The 18,312-nt window shown below is 41.7% G+C and overlaps 1 protein-coding gene across 11 annotated transcripts in view; it reads left to right on the forward strand.

Moving 5' to 3' along the window:
- The window catches only part of LOC144929103 (protein furry homolog-like), a 349,363-nt gene that overhangs the window by 64,504 nt on the left and 266,547 nt on the right, over nt 1–18,312 (forward strand). For 10 of the 11 annotated variants that reach the window (XM_078852535.1, XM_078852539.1, XM_078852543.1 and 7 more), the window contains one exon: nt 14,259–14,458. The exons of the other annotated variant lie outside the window; for it this stretch is intronic. In XM_078852535.1, the coding sequence (XP_078708661.1) occupies nt 14,259–14,458 (200 nt within the window). The remainder of the gene's footprint in view (nt 1–14,258; nt 14,459–18,312) is intronic. 11 annotated transcript variants of the gene reach the window in all.

Here is an 18,312-nt window from a genome sequence, read left to right on the forward strand (position 1 = left end):
CCCTCTGAGCCCTCTGCCCCCTATCCCCTAGGGGCCACAGGGACATGGTGCCAGCTACTTCTGGGAGCAGCGGGGCGGCCCAGGGCGCCATGGGGGTGGCAATCCTGCAGGCCAGATCCAAAACCCGGATCTGGCCCGCAGGCCGTAGTTTGCTGACCCGTGTTTTACACTATACTATACAGATTTCACAGAGGAGACCAGTGTTTCTCGAATTGGGGGTCCTGACCCAAAAGGGAGTTGCTGGGGGTTCACAAGGTTATTTTGGGACGACATTGCCACCCTTACTTCTGCACTGCCTTCAGCGCTGGGGAGCCAGAGAGCGGTGGCTGTTGGCTGGATGTCCAGCTCTGAAGGCAGCACCCCGCCAGCAGCAGTGCAGAATTAAGGATGGCAATACCATACAATGCCACCCTTATTTCTGCGCTGCTGTCTTCAGAGCTGGGCAGCTGGAAGTGGTAACTGCTGACTAAGGGCCCAGCTCTGTAGGCAGCAGTGCAGAAGTAAGGGTGACAATACCATACCATGCCATCCTTACTTCTGTGCTGCTGCTGGTGGCAGCTCTGTCTTCAGAGCTGGGATCCTGGCCAGCAGCCGCTGCTCTCCAGCTACCCAGCTCTGAAGGCAGTGCCACCGCCAGCAGCAATGCAGAAGTAAGCGTAGCAGTACTACAACCTCCTCACAATAACCTTGCAATCCTCCCCACCTCTAACTCCTTTTTGAGTCAGGACCCCTACCATTACAACACAGTGACATTTCAAATTTAAATCGCTGAAATCATAAATTTGCGACTTTTAAAATCCTATGACCATGAAATTGACCAAAATGGACCATGAATTTGGTAAGGCCCTATTCATGTTCCAGCTATCGTGGAGTTAAGCGCTTTTCCCCAAACAGAGCAGAATCAAGTGCCCACTGTTAAGTTACAGAATTTTGTTTTATTTATTCACTATACTGTTCATTTTGATGGCATTTCCTTTGTTGACAGCTCAGTGTGCTGTTGCCTGTGAGGTATGACTCATGTTGCTGCTTGCTATTGCTGTGAAATGTTTTTTTGTTTCGTTTTTGGTTAATGGGATATTTGTTTTTTCAAAGTTACGACACAGTGGTATGCATTTGTCTGCTTCTTTCCTCTTCTTGATTTCATTTTTTGTAGTGGCACCATAGGCATAGTTTGACTTCTATATTTGAGGAGGCAGCACCAATCAGGCCAATAGGCTCATGCTGCTCTATAAGGGGTGTTTCCTTCTGGCTTTAAAACAAAACACAGGGAAAAATATTTATACTGTATGTACTCGTTCATCAGCCGAATATTTTTGGTAAAAAAGTGACTCATCAATGAGTGGGGGTCGGCTTATAAACGGGTCTACACCAAAATGTGATGATTTTAAGCTCTGTGAAATCATTGAATTCAATATCTAATACATTGTTGTTTTGTTTACCTGGAGCATCTGCAGGCATGGATCCCCTCAGCAACCTGTGGCTGCGGTTCGCCGTTCCCAGCCAATGGGAGCTGCGGGAAGGGGCTCCATGCCTGCAGACGCTCCAGGTAAACAAAACATCCCGACCCGCCAGCGGCTTACCCTGACAGGCCGGGAGCCAAAGTTTGCCAACCCCTGAAATATAGGATCGGCTTATGAAAGGGTCAGACTGTTTTTATTATTTTTACCTATCCATCTTGCGGGGCGGGGGTCGGCTTATAAACGAACGAGTACATATGGTATGTGAATAATAATGAGCCTGAGCATTAGATACTTTTCCAAAATATATGGTGTTACACAATATTCAAGTATTATATTTTACTAAGCATTTATGGGGTCTGATGTTTAGAATTCATTGTCTCCAATGCTTCACGTTATTTTGAAGGTAAGCATAGCATGCAGGTTGTAAAGGTGACAGGCAGGTTGATTTAGTCAGTACACCCAGTCATAATTGGTAGAATTCCCCAAATTTGAATTGTTTGTGATTTCATGTTATCCTCTTTTGCCACCAAGAAAGTAGGCTACCTATGCATGCTATCGAAAACTACTCCCTTCCCAGACAGTCATAGTATAATAAATGGCAAGTTATCAGAATCAGCAGGTGGTTCGTTGAGGCAGGAGCACATGCAGGCTGGAACAGGGTCTGGCTAGCATGGAAATAGGCACAGGATGGAGCTGGAGAGGCTGGAGCAGGAGCAAGGGCAGTCTATTGAAATTGCTGGCAATACTGTTCCTGGCTAGGTAGTGACGCTGAGCAGGCTGGAGAGGCTCCTTCCCTTAGGAGCCTATATACTGGCTTTGGGATCATCTAGGTGGAGCCTTGCCTGTGGATTGGTTGAACTCTGGTAGACTTACATGGAGAAGACCTACAGATAATTGCTTCTGATGACTCATCACACTCTCTGACTCAGGGATGACTTACCAGGTTTAAGCGGGTTCAGGCTCAGATAACTCATCTCATCCTCCCCCCACTCCCCTTCAAAAGATGCCTATTAGATGTCTTTGGGCCCAGTTTGTCGGGTTATGACCAATGGAGTTCCTGAAGTAGGTGGTCGGGTGTATGTATGTTGCCGACTGGCTCCCACGAATGATCATCTGGACCAGAATCTTCCTAGTTAACGAGGTTCGTGGGCTTCCCTTGGAGTCCAAGATCTGCCTCACCAGGTATTCTTCTTGTCCTTGGACCATGAAGGGAGAAGGAGATGGCTGTATCTGTCCAGGGGAAGAGTCATTGTACTTCTTCAGTATGGAAACATGGAACACTGGATGCACCTTCAGCATATTGGATAGCTGGAGTTTGAAGGCCACCAGATTAATCTGTTGGAGGACCTGGAATGGGCTGAGATATCAGTAGTCCAGCTTCCTTGGGGACGATGTGTAGGTGTCGTGTTGAGAGCAACACTTACAATGTAAGGGGTGTCCTGCTGATGGAGGTCTGCTTTGGTGGGGATGATGTATTTTATAATGCCTTTTATATTTGAAGTACTTCATAAAAACTAGCTTAACACTAATTAAAACATTTCTCTGCATATACAAAGGGCCTCAATAAGAACTCCATGTCATTTTGTTTTACCTGGTCAGGGATTTGTTTAATTTTGTTGTTGTTATACCTTTATATTATAGTAGTATGTAGAGGAAGCAGTCATGATTGGGGCTACATTGTGCTGGATCTGTACATTTTTATTTAAGCTTACTTTATTACATTTTATCTTAATTTAAAATGACTATAGATTACAATTGCTACAGATGAACAAAAATTCATTCAACATGCTAGAAGGGTCAAATGCATATACATACATTTTATATAAACAAAAGTTAAGTTAATGCAGTAAACACTGGATATAATGTGCTGACTAAGTACATGTGAGGCTGAGAACATGGTTAAATTTCGGAGTCCTGGAAGTAGGATTCTGAGCTGTCAATGAGCATAGGCTGACAAGGAGAACTTACTTTTCTAGACAGTGTTTTGTATTATAAGCCTTGAAGCTCTGCCCACTCTAGTGAAAGGTCGGAAGGCACCTCCAAAAGGTTAACATCAGAGTTCCTGAAATTCTCAAATTTCCTGCCACAGATCTATCTGGGGAAAGGTAAACATTTTTTCATGAACAGCTCGATGTGACCTCTTCTTGTGATCAGTTAGGTATTCGCTATTGCCAACTGGTTTTAGATTTTTTTTTCTTTTTTGCCCCCCCTCTCATGAAAACATAATGAAAGGCTGCCAACTTACACATTTTCTCTTCTTCAAAATGCTGTCAAATGGGATAAAGACAGAAAAATGGCTGCCATTTCTCTACAGTCTATCTGCATGTGGAAAGAAAGCTGTCCCTTAATAAAACTGGTTGCAACTTCCCCCCGTTTTCAGTGAGATTGAAGCCATGCCCACAGGCAAAATGGCTGCCACTCTGTAGTTCAAGGGGCTCATGTACTTGGGATCCAGGTCAAGTAGAAGCCCTGGATGGCAGTGAGGCAGGGGAGGAGTGGATAGGAAGAGACAGTAATAGGAAATATTTGGCAGTTTCCCTAACTTAGAAGTGAGGAGAAGGTAGGTGGAGTCTCCATCTGAGCAGCCAAGGAGATAAGTTTTTGTATGCATTAAAGGTTGACTTTTCAACCTGAAATTATCTCTCACACATAGCTAGAAGAGTAGAGGGAGTTAAAAAGTCAAAAGGCAGACTAGAAAACATGGTTTGATGATGTATATAAAAACTCATGATTGGCCTAACTAATCGCATGATTTTCTGCGCTCTGATTCAAGATTTTTGATCTTTAGAGGTTAGCAATACTGGCTATTATACATAGCAATAGCCAAGAGGATTGCTCCCATTAATGGGTTATTTATATTTCTGCCTGCCTGGTCATAAGAACTGAGCAGGCATAGGTCCTGATTCAGCAAGGTACTCAAGCTCATTCCTATCTTTAAGCATGTAGTAGTTCCATTGAAATTGGTGGGATTAATCTTGCGCTCAAATATATTACTGAATTGATGCTGTACATGGTAGATGGAGACTGCAAAGTAGATAAGCATGCTCACAAATCTTCATATTAAAGGTATTGCCTCATTTTGGTCTTACAAGATCTTGATTAAAATATAAACTGATAGCAAACACTAAAATGTTAATGGTGTATTTCTTAAGTTTAAAATAATACAATTTAGCTTTAAGTTTTAACTTACTAATAGCCTGCCTTGCCTTTTGATCTTAAGGATATATTGTATGTTTCGGTTTCAGAGTAGCAGGTTCAAGGACAAGGCAAAGTTTGTACCTTGGGGAAGTTTTTAACCTAAGCTTGTAAGAATAAGCTTAGGGGGTCTTTAGTGTACCATATATTGTACCATGTCAAGGTTCCTTCCCCATTCTGAACTCTAGGGTACAGATGTGGGGACCTGCATGAAAGACCCCTAAGCTTATTCTTTAGGTTTCCTGAAGCACTTGCATGAGAGGAAAGTGATCAGGAACAGCCAGCATGGATTCACCAAGGGAAGGTCATGCCTGACTAATCTAATTGCCTTTTATGATGAGATTACTGGTTCTGTGGATGAAGGGAAAGCAGTGGATGTATTGTTTCTTGACTTTAGCAAAGCTTTTGACACGGTCTCCCACAGTATTCTTGTCAGCAAGTTAAGGAAGTATGGGCTGGATGAATGCACTACAAGGTGGGTAGAAAGCTGGCTAGATTGTCGGGCTCAACGGGTAGTGATCAATGGCTCCATATCTAGTTGGCAGCCGATATCAAGTGGAGTACCCCAAGGGTCGGTCCTGGGGCCGGTTTTGTTCAATATCTTCATAAATGATCTGGAGGATGGTGTGGATTGCACTCTCAGCAAATTTGTGGATGATACTAAACTGGGAGGAGTGGTAGATACGCTGGAGGGGAGGGATAGGATACAGAAAGACCTAGACAAATTGGAGGATTGGGCCAAAAGAAATCTGATGAGGTTCAATAAGGATAAGTGCAGGGTCCTGCACTTAGGACGGAAGAACCCAATGCACAGCTACAGACTAGGGACCGAATGGCTAGGCAGCAGTTCTGCGGAAAAGGACCTAGGGGTGACAGTGGACGAGAAGCTGGATATGAGTCAGCAGTGTGCCCTTGTTGCCAAGAAGGCCAATGGCATTTTGGGATGTATAAGTAGGGGCATAGCGAGCAGATCGAGGGACGTGATCGTTCCCCTCTATTTGACATTGGTGAGGCCTCATCTGGAGTACTGTGTCCAGTTTTGGGCCCCACACTTCAAGAAGGATGTGGATAAATTGGAGAGAGTCCAGCGAAGGGCAACAAAAATGATTAGGGGACTGGAACACATGAGTTATGAGGAGAGGCTGAGGGAGCTGGGATTGTTTAACCTGCAGAAGAGAAGAATGAGGGGGGATTTGATAGCTGCTTTCAACTACCTGAAAGGGGGTTCCAAAGAGGATGGCTCTAGACTGTTCTCAATGGTAGCAGATGACAGAACGAGGAGTAATGGTCTCAAGTTGCAGTGGGGAAGGTTTAGATTGGATATTAGGAAAAACTTTTTCACTAAGAGGGTGGTGAAACACTGGAATGCGTTACCTAGGGAGGTGGTAGAATCTCCTTCCTTAGAGGTTTTTAAGGTCAGGCTTGACAAAGCCCTGGCTGGGATGATTTAACTGGGAATTGGTCCTGCTTTGAGCAGGGGGTTGGACTAGATGACCTTCTGGGGTCCCTTCCAACCCTGATATTCTATGATTCTATGATTCTATGAAAAACCTCTTCCCCAAGGTACAAACTTCGCCTTGTCCTTGAACCTGCTACTCTGAAACCGAAACATACAATATATGTATGTTTAGTTATCTTTTATATTTTTACTGTTCCCTGAAATTATCTAAACAATTTGGAGTGACCCTAGCAACCAAACAAGCTGTTTTACAGATACTTTCTACAGCACGATAGGGGCACTTGCTCACAGATTTCCCACATAGCAGCTCACAATGTTAGATCATGAAAACAGAATAAACAAACAGGACATTGTTTAAATGAATAATGTTCAGTGTGTTCAAAGAACTGTGAATGTAGTATTTTGTTTTTTGTACTATTGTGAGTGATATGGTTTTAATTCCAGATTTCATTCTGTAGTAATGTAATACTTTTAAACACATTTGGTACTTGACATAACTTTTCTCCTTATTTTAAGAGTATCAGAAAAATTTTGTAGGTATCATTGGTAGAATCTGATCAGTGTAGTAGCACAAGCAGTAATTCTTGCTAGGACAAGAGATGTACTTTTGCTAGTAGGACAAAGAATGACAAATTTGGAATTGGAACAAAATTGTAGCCAATATTTTATCATCGTGTAGTCTGTTGCATACTTGACCTTTCGTATGAAGTAGTTTAATATATCTTAGATAATGACAGGTTTCAGAGAAGCAGCTGTGTTAATCTGTATCTGCAAAAAGAAAAGGAGGACTTGCGGCACCTTGGAGACTAACCAATTTATTTGAGCATAAGCTTTCATGAGCTACAGCTCAGTGCATCCGATGAAGTGAGCTGTAGCTCATGAAAGCTTATGCTCAAATAAATTGGTTAGTCTCTAAGGTGCCACAAGTCCTCCTTTTCTTTTTTCTTAGATAATGAGTTACCCAGAATGGCATACAGTTTTTCTAATTTGGTGGCAGCAGAGCTACAGAGAGAGAGATATATTACTTCTTTTATAATGAGATGCCTTTGAATATGCAGTTTAAAATCCATATTTTTTGCAGACATATCAAAATTTAAATTCATGACTTTTATTCAATACTAAATGGATATCATTTAATATAAATATCTGAAATAATCATGCTGCTTAACACAGTTAAGAAATCTAGTAATAGATTATAAATTAGCCTTAGAATCTGTTGTATTTATTAAAAATAAGCAGACACACAGACTCCTGCCTCCTCTCCTTCCCAGAAATTTTAAAAACTTATTTATTAATTTTTCATAACACATAGAACATAAACATTACTATATATGAGATGAGAACCAGCAATATGAACCATTAACAATGTCATACATTTTGGGATCATCAGTAGTGACTGTAAGTTGCATTGGGATTTTTACTGAAGATAAGATAGTTACATTCTCAGTGTAATCTTAAAAGAAAGATGTTACTGTCATCTGTAGGCAAACATTTAAAAATGTTGCATTCTGAAATGTCCATTTTTCTTCTCACATTTGTTTGGGTTCCCCAAGCTGAACAGCCAAAGTCACCAAAAATTCCAAATTGACACACGCGTTCAGGTAATATCTTTGACCCAGGCTCCTTTTGATATTTTATATGTTAAATCAATAAGAGATATTCCCCTTATTCAGGATAATCTAATTGAGCAATGCCACCAGAACTGGTGGACATCAGAACAATATGCAGTATTCCAGTATCTGTCTTACCAATGCTGTCTGCAGAGGTAAAATCACCTCCTTACTGCTATCATTACTCCCTTGTTTATATTGCATGGCATGCAATGAATAGGGCATGGGAGCCTATATTAAACCAGGAGAATTATACTTAGCAGTGCTTCATTCTCTGTACACCACCCAGATTGCACATTGAACAGGAAAAGGGTGTATTCTGTCATTTTATTTGAACCAATAGATCAATAATTAGAGATAATCTTGGAGTCAGGACTTCGAGATTCTATTCCGGGCTCTGACATTAACTTGCTGTGTGACTGAAAGTCACTTAACCTGCCTGTGCTTCCATTTTAAATGATAGTAATATTAAATACTTTCCAGGAGTGTTGAAAGCAACTTTAAAATTGTCTCAAAAGTCACTATATTAATATAAAATATAATAATGCTTTTGATACATATGCACATCAGAACTCAGTTTCTTCTCTACACCTCTCATTTCACAGTGTACAAAACATGTATACCTTTTACAAGTCAGTTCCTGTGCAGCTGTTCTGGCAGTTAGAGAACTGACTGAAAGGTAACAACAAGCTCCATGCCTCAAGTTTCAAAACTAATCAGGTTTTAAACTTTTGAGGCCAAAGGAATTTTTCAGTTCTGTTTCTGTTAGTTCTTTTGAAATTAATATGTATTTTGAGAATCGTTTTCAAAATATAGTCTCGTACATTTCAAAGCAAGGATTTGGTCCTTTAATGTGCCTTTCATTTACAACATATTTCAAAGGGAAAGGATCTGCTTTCTATCTTTGCATTTAGTTCCTGTAGCAGATGGAATCATTAGGAGCTTGGAAGTTTATTTTTTAAACAGTTGCAAGGAAAAAAAGGTTCCAAGAAATAATAGCTTGATTATATAAACTAAGAAAAATCGAACTGAACACTTCCAACAAATGATTATATTCTCCTTTGAGAATTGCCAGTTTTTAGGGAAAAAATGCCCTGGTACTTTGAATTTTCTAGAGAATGCCTGTTAGGGCCACTTATCCTTACATGATGCAGAGTTCTGAGTGTATGAAATGAGGGGAGAGTGGCCCTAATTGCCCCTAATTTCTTTTTGACCATTGAAGGTGCATTGAGTTCAGAGCACACTTGGTATCCCTGATGATTCTCATATTGTTGTTTTTTTAAGGGGGTGGGTGCTTTTTTTTTATTTAGTTTTTTTCTTTTAAAAAACAACAATAAATGTTAGTGTCCATGCCATACCATGCATTGTTGGAGGCCCGGGCCTCTTTAGTTGCTTCCCTTTTCCCTAATGTTGGTCCCATTAGGCTGATTCCCCTTCCCCCCCGGCCCCATTGAAAAGTTACTCTTTGTATCTTGAGTCTTTGGAGTCCTTCCACTTAATGTTGTGATGTCCATTAGACACCCATGTTTGGTTCCCCTAGTATTAGGGAGAAAGTTGCAGTGCTGACGTGTTAGATCTGATAGTCTTCTCCAGCTGAAGTATTGGGAGAGCTATGTCTACTTATGGCGATGTCTCTTCAGACATCATTGACTTCAAGAAGCAACTGGACTGTTGAGGTCTGTTTGCCAAAGTGACTTTAGGCCTAACAGTCCCAATCCTCACTCTTGTCTAACTTGACAGTTCAGTACTGAGTGTCTAGCACCCTTGATGGCCATCTGAACTCTGAAGATCCACTCATAAAATGTAAAAAGAAAAGGAGTACATGTGGTGAGCTGTAGCTCACGAAAGCTTATGCTCAAATAAATTTGTTAGTCTCTAAGGTGCCACAAGTACTCCTTTTCTTTTTGCGAATACAGACTAACACGGCTGCTACTCTGAAACCTGTCATAAAATGTAGATTCAGCAATTCTTTGCTGAGGCTAATCTGGTCCTGGTTGAAAAGGGGTATGAAAGTAGTTGTTTGGAGCCCTACAGTACTGAACTATGCTAAGAGGTCTCAAGGTTCGAACTTGACATGGGTGTCTCACCATCCAGATTTGTTTTCTGGCTAGAAGGAGAAATGAAGGTACAGTTCTGATAGGTCCTTCCTCTTCCTTCATAGTGAGAGTACCAAAGCTTTAAGACACACTTTCTTCCTACAATAAAGGTACTTAGGTGAGATGTTCCTTGACGTCTCTGTCATCGTCACAGAGGTGTGTAGAGGTTCCAGCAATGGCCCCTGCAGATTCTCCCTTCAACATCATGAGGAGTCAGGAACCAGTTCCAGCTGTGCATCTGTTAGTATTGGTGGCTTCAGCCTAGTAGGGATCTTTCAATTGTTTCTCCTCTCCTGGAAGAGCCAAAGCTTTGGTGCCCAGAAGTCTTGTTGCTAGGGGTATCTGAGCTACAATGATACAGAATATTCAAGAATGCTGGGGGTGGGAATGAGGTGAAGCAGGAATTTGGCTGTCAGGAGTTCTCTTCTTATGTCATTTGCCTTCTGCGACACTATCTGCAGTGGGCTGGAAGCTTATCTAGCTCACTGCACTATTTAAAGTTTGTGGACTCTACTGGAGATGAAGCTCCACATCAGTGTTCTGCAGTTGAGATTTATTTATGTAACCTGTATAGCTTTTTCCCATTAATGAAATCGAAACATGTCCTAATCCTGACAGACTAAGATTATGTATTATACCAACTCCTAACGTGATGCTCAGTGCAGCCCGCTATGTTAGGAAACTGTTTTGTTGGAGTACAGCATCCACCATCAGATCACTCCAAGAGCTCTTCACCTACGGGAGAAAACAGAATAGGATTTTCAGTCAATGGCATAAGCCGTCTCTCAAGCACTCTGTCTTTCATCATCTGTTCTTCAAGTGGGGTAAACCCTAGCTAAAGCTTTTCCTCAAAGAGAGTGCAAAATAGTCTCTGATTTATATTCTGAGGGAGAGTTGGTTTATACTTCTGTATTTTCCCTCTGATCATTCACATTGACAACCAAGATGTCATTGATAACTCTGGCTTGGGCTTTGCTGTTTTAGTTTTTTGCTTCCTGGAACTGATGTTGGAACACTGATATTGGGACCACAACTGTGGTTGGGGGCTGGGACCGGGGGAAGGGCTGGAGCAGAGCTGGGGGAAGAGCAGGACTGGGTGGCGCTCCCTCCCCGCCCCCACCGTGCTCCCCGAACTTTCCTCTGCACCGCCCTAGGGGGCATGCCCCACAGTTTGGGGACCACTACCTTAGAACGATGGCATTTGTTGAAAAGATTCCTTAGAGTTTGCTGAAGTAATTTTGCTTGTGATATTGGCATTCTCACAGATTCTTATTCTTTATTGGTGTCAACCTTGTACCTTTCACCTGCACTGAATTAAGAAAAAACTCATATGAATAGGTTCTTTGACTTACAGTATAAAGTTAACACCACATTTCTTCTTTAGTCTTTAACTTAATAGTTTAGTCTGATAAGAATTTATGTAAAATGACCAAGACCCTTAAAATGAAGATTATAAATTAAATTTCTCATTAATGCTTTTTTTCTTTGGGGTGTTGAATATTGAATCTCACTAAAAAGTATAGCTGTTGCAACTTCTGTAGTTTTTATTTTGAAGGTCATACAGTATTATTTTCCATACTTTAAGCTCTAATTTTTTAAAGAGGGAAAAACCCTCCCTGATAACCATATAAGCCTAAAAGAGCATTATTGTCACAGTTTATTTAAAGGTTTTTTTTCCATCTGGTCATTGTTAGGAACGCACTTAAATACTTGAAAATAACACTTCTTTCCTAACAATGTCATCCTTTTTTTCCCCACTTGGCTTATTTTTTCCTCTCTATTTCTAAGAGAGCTGAAACGTACTGTGGTTATTTTTGTTTACTTCCTCATTTATGCACTAGCAGTATTCGTTATAAAACCAGTCACTTCAGACACAGTTATAAAACCAGTCACTTCAGACACAGAACATGGTTGTCATATATTTTTTAAGAATTACTAAATAATTATGGCTTTCAGGAGCGCTTTTAAAATCTTGCTAATAAGAGAGATGTAGTTGTATGTATTGAAGAAGTATGTTTGTATGTGTGCCGAATATTGAATTTATCAAAAAGTTTGCTAATTAATGTAAGTTTTGTTGATGTATTGTAATATGAATACTAGTTGAATAGGAAATTGCCTGAGATAGCTTTACACCAGGCTGTGTGAAATGAATTCATTATCTGATAATAGTAGCATGCTGAAGCGATCAGAAGTGTGGATTACATAGAAATGTAATTTACTGAAATTGGACAGAGTACCGTAGTTACTAGTTGTTGAGTCACATAGAAAGAAGCTATTAAGTGGGTTACCAAAAAGTCTAGCCCCAGTAGTAATCAGTATTTTCATTAATGGCTTCAAAGAAGAAAAAGAATACACTCTAGTTAAAGATGTGGATGATAAAAAGCTCATAGAATTAGTTAACTTGTAAGCAAGTGTTTAAAATCAAAATTAAAACTTTGCAAAAGAAACAAACTGGTCTGAAATATTTAGAATTAGTTTAAATAAAGAATAATTTAGAGAAACTTGCATAGGGAGAAATTCACATTAATCCAGTAACTGGTTAAAAGACAGGAAACAAAGGGTTAGGAGTACATGGTTATTTTTTGGAAAGGAGAGAGGTAAATAGTGTTCCCCCCAGGGATCTTCACTGGGACCAGTGATTTCCAACATACTCATAAATGATCTGGAAAAAGGGGTAAACAGTGAGGTGGCAAAATTTGCAGACAATACAAAATTACTCAAGATAGTTAAACCCAAAGCAGACTCTGAAGAGTTACAAAGGGATCTCATAAAACTGGGTGACTAGGCAATAAAGTGGCAGATGAAATTCAATATTGATAAATGCAAAGTAATGCACATTGGAAAATATTATCCCAACTACACATATAAAATTATGAGGTCTAAATTAACTGTTACCATTCAAGAAAGAGATCTTGGAGTCACTGTAGATAGTTCTCTGAAAACATCTGCTCAGTGTGCAGTGGCAATCAAAAAAGCTAACAGGGTGTTAGGAACCATTAGGAAAAGAAGAGATAATAAGACAGAAAATATTATAATGCCACTATATAAGTCCATGGTATGCCCATACCTTGAATACTGTGTACAGTTCTGGTTGCCCCATCTCAAAAAAGATATATTAGAATTGGAAAAGGTACAGAAGAAACCAACAAAAATGATTAAGGGTATGGAACAGGTTCTGTGTGAGGAGAGATTAAAAAGACTGGGACTTTTCAGCTTGGACAAGACATGGCTAAGGAGTAATGTGACAGAAGTCTATAAAATCATGAATTGTGTGTGTGTGTTCTGTCATATAACACAAGAACCGGGGTCACCCAATGAAATTAATAGGCAGTATGTTGAAAAACAAAAAGAAGGAAGTTCTTCTTCATACAACGCAGAGTCAACCTGTGGAACTCATTGCTATGGGATGTTGTGAAGGCCAAAAGTACAACTGGGTTCAAAAAAGAAGTTCATGGAGGAGAAGTCCATCAGTGGCTATTAGCCAAGATGGTCAGGGATGCAACCTTATGTTCTGTGTGTCCCTAGCTGGCCGTGGATGACAGGTGTAGTTCACTTAATGATTGCCTGTTGTGTTCATTCTCTCTGAAACACTTGGCATTGGCCACTGTCAGAAGACAGGATACTGGGTTAGATGGACCATTGGTCTGACCCAGAATTGCTGTTCTTAATCAGATGCACAAATACAAAATAAGGATATACAGCTTGTGAAATAATAGCAGACAAAAGTTTCTGGTCATCACTGAAACTATGTTGCCAAAAAAAAAAAAAAAAGACAGCTGCTGTCTTGGCATATACTAATAGAAGTATTGGGCCAGTTTTTTTCCCTAGTGAAAGTCTAACTTCAAGGGACTCTTCAGAAATAAATTTGGCTGATTTTGTGCAAAACAAGCAATGTAGGTATCTGCTCTATTTGGCATGTAAGTGTTAAATAACAATAAAAATCTGTGTTAGTATGACCCCATTTGAAATATTGTATTTAATTTTAGATACCTCATATAAACACAAACAAACTTACATTTAGGAGAGTTTGGGGAGGGAAATAATAAATTTGGCAAGTCACATGTATGATTAAAAGTGACCGCTTAGGAATGAGTATATACAATAATACTAGGGAATTGCTTTCACTGGAGATATTCAAAGTTTTACTTGGTATCCTTTATTGGTCACCTGAGTCATCCAGGCAAGTAACCCTCAACCATTCTGAGTGTCCCTTTTGAGTGATTTTACACTTCAGTGGTAAAAATGAGAAGTTATATTTTCCGTACTCCCTTATTTGAATCAAATTAATATTATACAAATTGAAAATCTTAGTGGAGGATAGAGGTAATATTTTTCTATTTCTAGTTTCCTGAAGTGCTGTGTGTAGTATGGTGTGCTTAAAATCTTGATAGTCTATTGCTTTATTACTAATTTTGGGTTTTGTTTCTTTTCTCTATAGCCTCAGCACCCACCAGCAGTGTAAGTAAACGTAGAGTTTCTCCCAACATCAGTTCCGCATTGGAAAAGAGAAGCATCATCATGTCTAACATTACTATTGACCCGGATGTCAAACCTGGCGAGTATGTCATCAAGAGCCTCTTTGCCGAGTTTGCTGTTCAAGCTGAAAAGAAAATTGAAGTTGTAATGGCTGAACCCTTGGTGAGTCATTTGTTTTAGTAGCAATTAAATTGCTCGTTTGTCTGAAATTTAATATCTTACTAGAAATTTATAAAAAAAAATGATGAATGTAGAACTGGAACTGATACTGTAGTTGAAGAATTTTCATAGTGGTTGTCATTTGGAGGGTAGGTTTGAAAAGCCCTGTGCCAACAGGGTTGCTAACTGGATTTTTTTTAACTGCATTTCACTAAAACTGTTGCTAAGGATCCAGAATACATATTGACACAAAACCCCTTAGTATTTATAAGTCCTGTAAAAGTGCAGAATGGAACAAAAAAGCAATCTTACATTAACACTGCCTAACATTTTTCTTCCTGAAATTCCTTTTGAAGAATGTTTTGAAAATGTATGTTAAAGCTGAGTTTTGTTTTTTTTCTGAGTAGCAGTGGCTCTGGCAGCTGGACAAGAGAGTGGGTGACCAATGTATATTGCAAATGAATTAAACCTGAAAACCTGTTTAAAGATTCAGATGTGCGGATGCTGAAATAAACAGAACATTTAACCTGGGGTATCTGGAATTACTTAATTCCTGTCTGTTTGAAAACTAATTGTCCAATGAAAACTGTGTAGCTGGTTGAGTGACTTGCTTTCTTAAAACTGAACGGGAGATAGAAACACACCAAACTGTGGTGGCAATCTCTGTGAGCATGACAGATAAATGTGTAGTGCATCTGTTCTTTGGTTACATGGACTTAATTGGAGGCTTGCATTAAATCAAAAATAATACTGCTGTTTAAAAAAAAAAAGTGTAGCCACCAGCATATATATGCTAGCCTACCATATGATGGTGTAATTTTTTAATGTTCTTGCCTTCATTCAACTCCTTAACTCTTTTGACCCTGTGTTGTTACCTCTTACTTATTGTCCTAATATTTACTAAGGTGGCCTCATGTCTCGGTCAGGGAACCTGGCTTTGTTCTGGAAATCCAGTTCTCCTGGGTAGCATTCAGTTGACATAACTATAAGAGTCCCTCTTCTTGCAGTCCCCTACCTCATTCGCTATGCACCTTCCAGCTTCTGCAACGAGTGAGGCTGGGGTCCTACAGACAACATTTACAACAAAGTTCCTATGGCATCATTTACAGTTCTTACTATTGTGCACAGTCATCCTGTGCACTGAAGGAGGCAGGGGTTCTGTGAAGAAATTAGTATGTAATTATGTAATTAAAGATTGCAACATACTACAAAGGCTGCAGGGGGCTGAATCAAGGTTGCACAGGTGGGGAACTGAGAAGAATTGCCCACACTGAATGTCTTAAGGCTCCTACTATGATTCTTTTACCTCCATTCTTAGACTGAATTATTTCTGTTTTTTATGAGCAATAAAGAAAGACCTTTTGTTAGTATTTATGATTTTGTAAAGATACCAAAGTGATGGGCAGTGGTGAGCTGAAGCTGGTTCACACCGGTTCACTGGAACCGGTTGTTAAATTTAGAAGCCCTTTTAGAACCAGGGTAGCGTAGCTGGGGGGGAGCAGCCACTCCCCCCACTGATCACATCAAAAGTGCGCCTTAGGCGCCGACTCCATGGGTGCTCCAGAGCTGGAACACCCACAGGGAAAATTTGGTGGGTGCAGAGCACCCACTGGCAGCTTCCCGCCCTGCCCCCGGCCCTAGCTCACCTCTGCTCCGCTTCCGCCCCGGAGTTACGCTCCACCCCTCTCTGCTTCTCCAACCCCCCGGGCTTCCCACAAATCAGCTGTTTGCACAGGAAGCCTGGGAGGGCTGAGAAGCAAGCAGTGGCTTCGCGCTCAGGCCCAAGGAGGCGGAGCGGAGGTGAGCTGGGCTGGCAGGGGCGCGAGGAGGGCCGCCCGCGCTGCAGTAGGTAACCGGGGGGGCGCGCGGGGAACCGCTCCCCGCCCCAGCTCACCTCCACCTCTGCCTCCCTGGGTCTGAGCTGCTTCTCAGCCCTTCCAGGCGAACAGCTGATTCGCGGGAAGCCAGGGGGAGGGGCGGAGAAGCAGAGTGGGGCGGAGCGTAACTCGGGCGGAGGCAGAGTGGAGAGGAGCTGCCGGTGGGTGCTCTGCACCAACCAAATTTTCCCCATGGGTGCTCCAGCCCCAGAGCAGCCCCAGAGCACCCACAGAGTCGGCGCGTAAGGTGCCACTTTTGATGTGATCAGTGATCTGCTTCCCCCCCCCCCCCCAGCTACGCTACCTCCCCCCCCTCGGAGCCAGAGGGACCTGCCGGATGCTTCCCGAGAGCTGCCCCAGGTAAGCACCACCGGGACTCCCCAGCAGGTCCCTCTGGCTCTTAGGGGCAGGGCGGGGTGGGCACCCACTACGATGGCCCGCGAGACCCTCCTGCCTGGTTCCAGGGGCAGTCAGGGGAGGGGGGTGGATGGGGCAGGAGTCCTGGGGGGCGGGGAGGGAAGCGGTTGTTAAGATTTTGGCAGCTCATCAGTGGTGATGGGTATGATGTAAATTCATATCTTGCATGTACTGGTGACAGAAAAGTTAAGGAAACAGCATGTAAGAGAAAATAGCTTTTTTTTCCTGATGTATAATAACTTTTTGACTTTTTTTTTTTTTACAAGACTTGCACTTAGTATTTCCTACATTCCTCACCAAAGTCCTTGATAAAATATTTGTCTTAAATGAATATTTGTTTTTTTCCTAAGGTTACAAGGAAAGGGTAACTACAGTTAATTCCTCTTTGAGTACATGTTAATGTGGATCCCATTGTAGCTATGCATATGCCGTGCGTGAGATCGGAATCTTTTGAATAGCAGCATCTAGCATGCACCTTGTACCTATTAGTGCACTTGTGAGAGAGCATAAAGGGGTAGAGTGGCTTGACCCTCCTTCAGTTCCCTCTTTCCATGTGCAGCAAGATGGAACTGGGTTGTGTCTGACCTGCATCTGATTTTTCAGCACTCATTTCAGTGAAGAAATGCTTCTTCTTTTCTCCTTTTTATTAGTTGCTTCATTTTAGCTTTTGGGTGTTCCAAAAAGAAAAGTTGCGGGGAGAAGAAGAAAGCAGTGAGAATGGATGGAGGAGGTCCCCCCCCAGTACAGCAGAGTGAGGTGCTTCACACCTACCTTTAGCTATGGCAGACTCAAAACCCACTGGATTTAAACCCTGTTCTCCCTCTGATGACTTAGGGCATGTCTACACTTACCTCTGGAGCGATCGATCCAGCGGGGGTTGATTTATCACGTCTAGTTGACTAATAAACTCTACTCTGTTTTGAAAACGCTTCCTGGTGTCACTGCAAATACTTGCTGAGGAGCATTGATCCCTGAAGAGTATAAAAATCTCAGTAGGAGATTATCTCAGTTGGACTGACTGGGCAGAGTTCACAGTATGAAACAGAAATGCAGGAGCCCAGGTGCTCAGTATCTGAGGCAGTGAGGCTGTGGGTCCTACACGGAAGGTAGAGTGGGACACTTGGGGTGGGGAGGGCGGTCTTGCCCACTGAAAGGTTTTCTCCAAGGGGCTGTTTAAAAGCTGGGGCATAGCACAGATCCCAGGAAAACATGACAACATCCTCTGACGAACATCCCATCTGCCACTCCTTTTCTTTCCGCATGTGGAAATCTGGAGATGCAAAGCTCAAGTAGCACCTCTTAGAGCATCCATGAAGGCAGCTTCAGCTCCAGTAGAGACATCCTCCCAGACCTCAAATGGATGAAAAAAAACCCCCTACCAGCTCTTGCCCAAGAGCTGCTTTCACTTTTATGCTCATCTGACACTGGGGGTCACTTGTCATCTCTGGTCTAGGAGGAGACCAGATCCACCAAGGGCGTCAAGATAAGGAACCTTAGGAGATGTACCATTTTGGCCAGAACTTCTACTCTTCAGCATCCCCCCATTTCCACATTGTGAATTAT

Source organism: Lepidochelys kempii, chromosome 4 (genome assembly GCF_965140285.1).
Source record: "Lepidochelys kempii isolate rLepKem1 chromosome 4, rLepKem1.hap1, whole genome shotgun sequence".
In the NCBI taxonomy this organism is placed as follows: Eukaryota; Metazoa; Chordata; order Testudines; family Cheloniidae; genus Lepidochelys; species Lepidochelys kempii.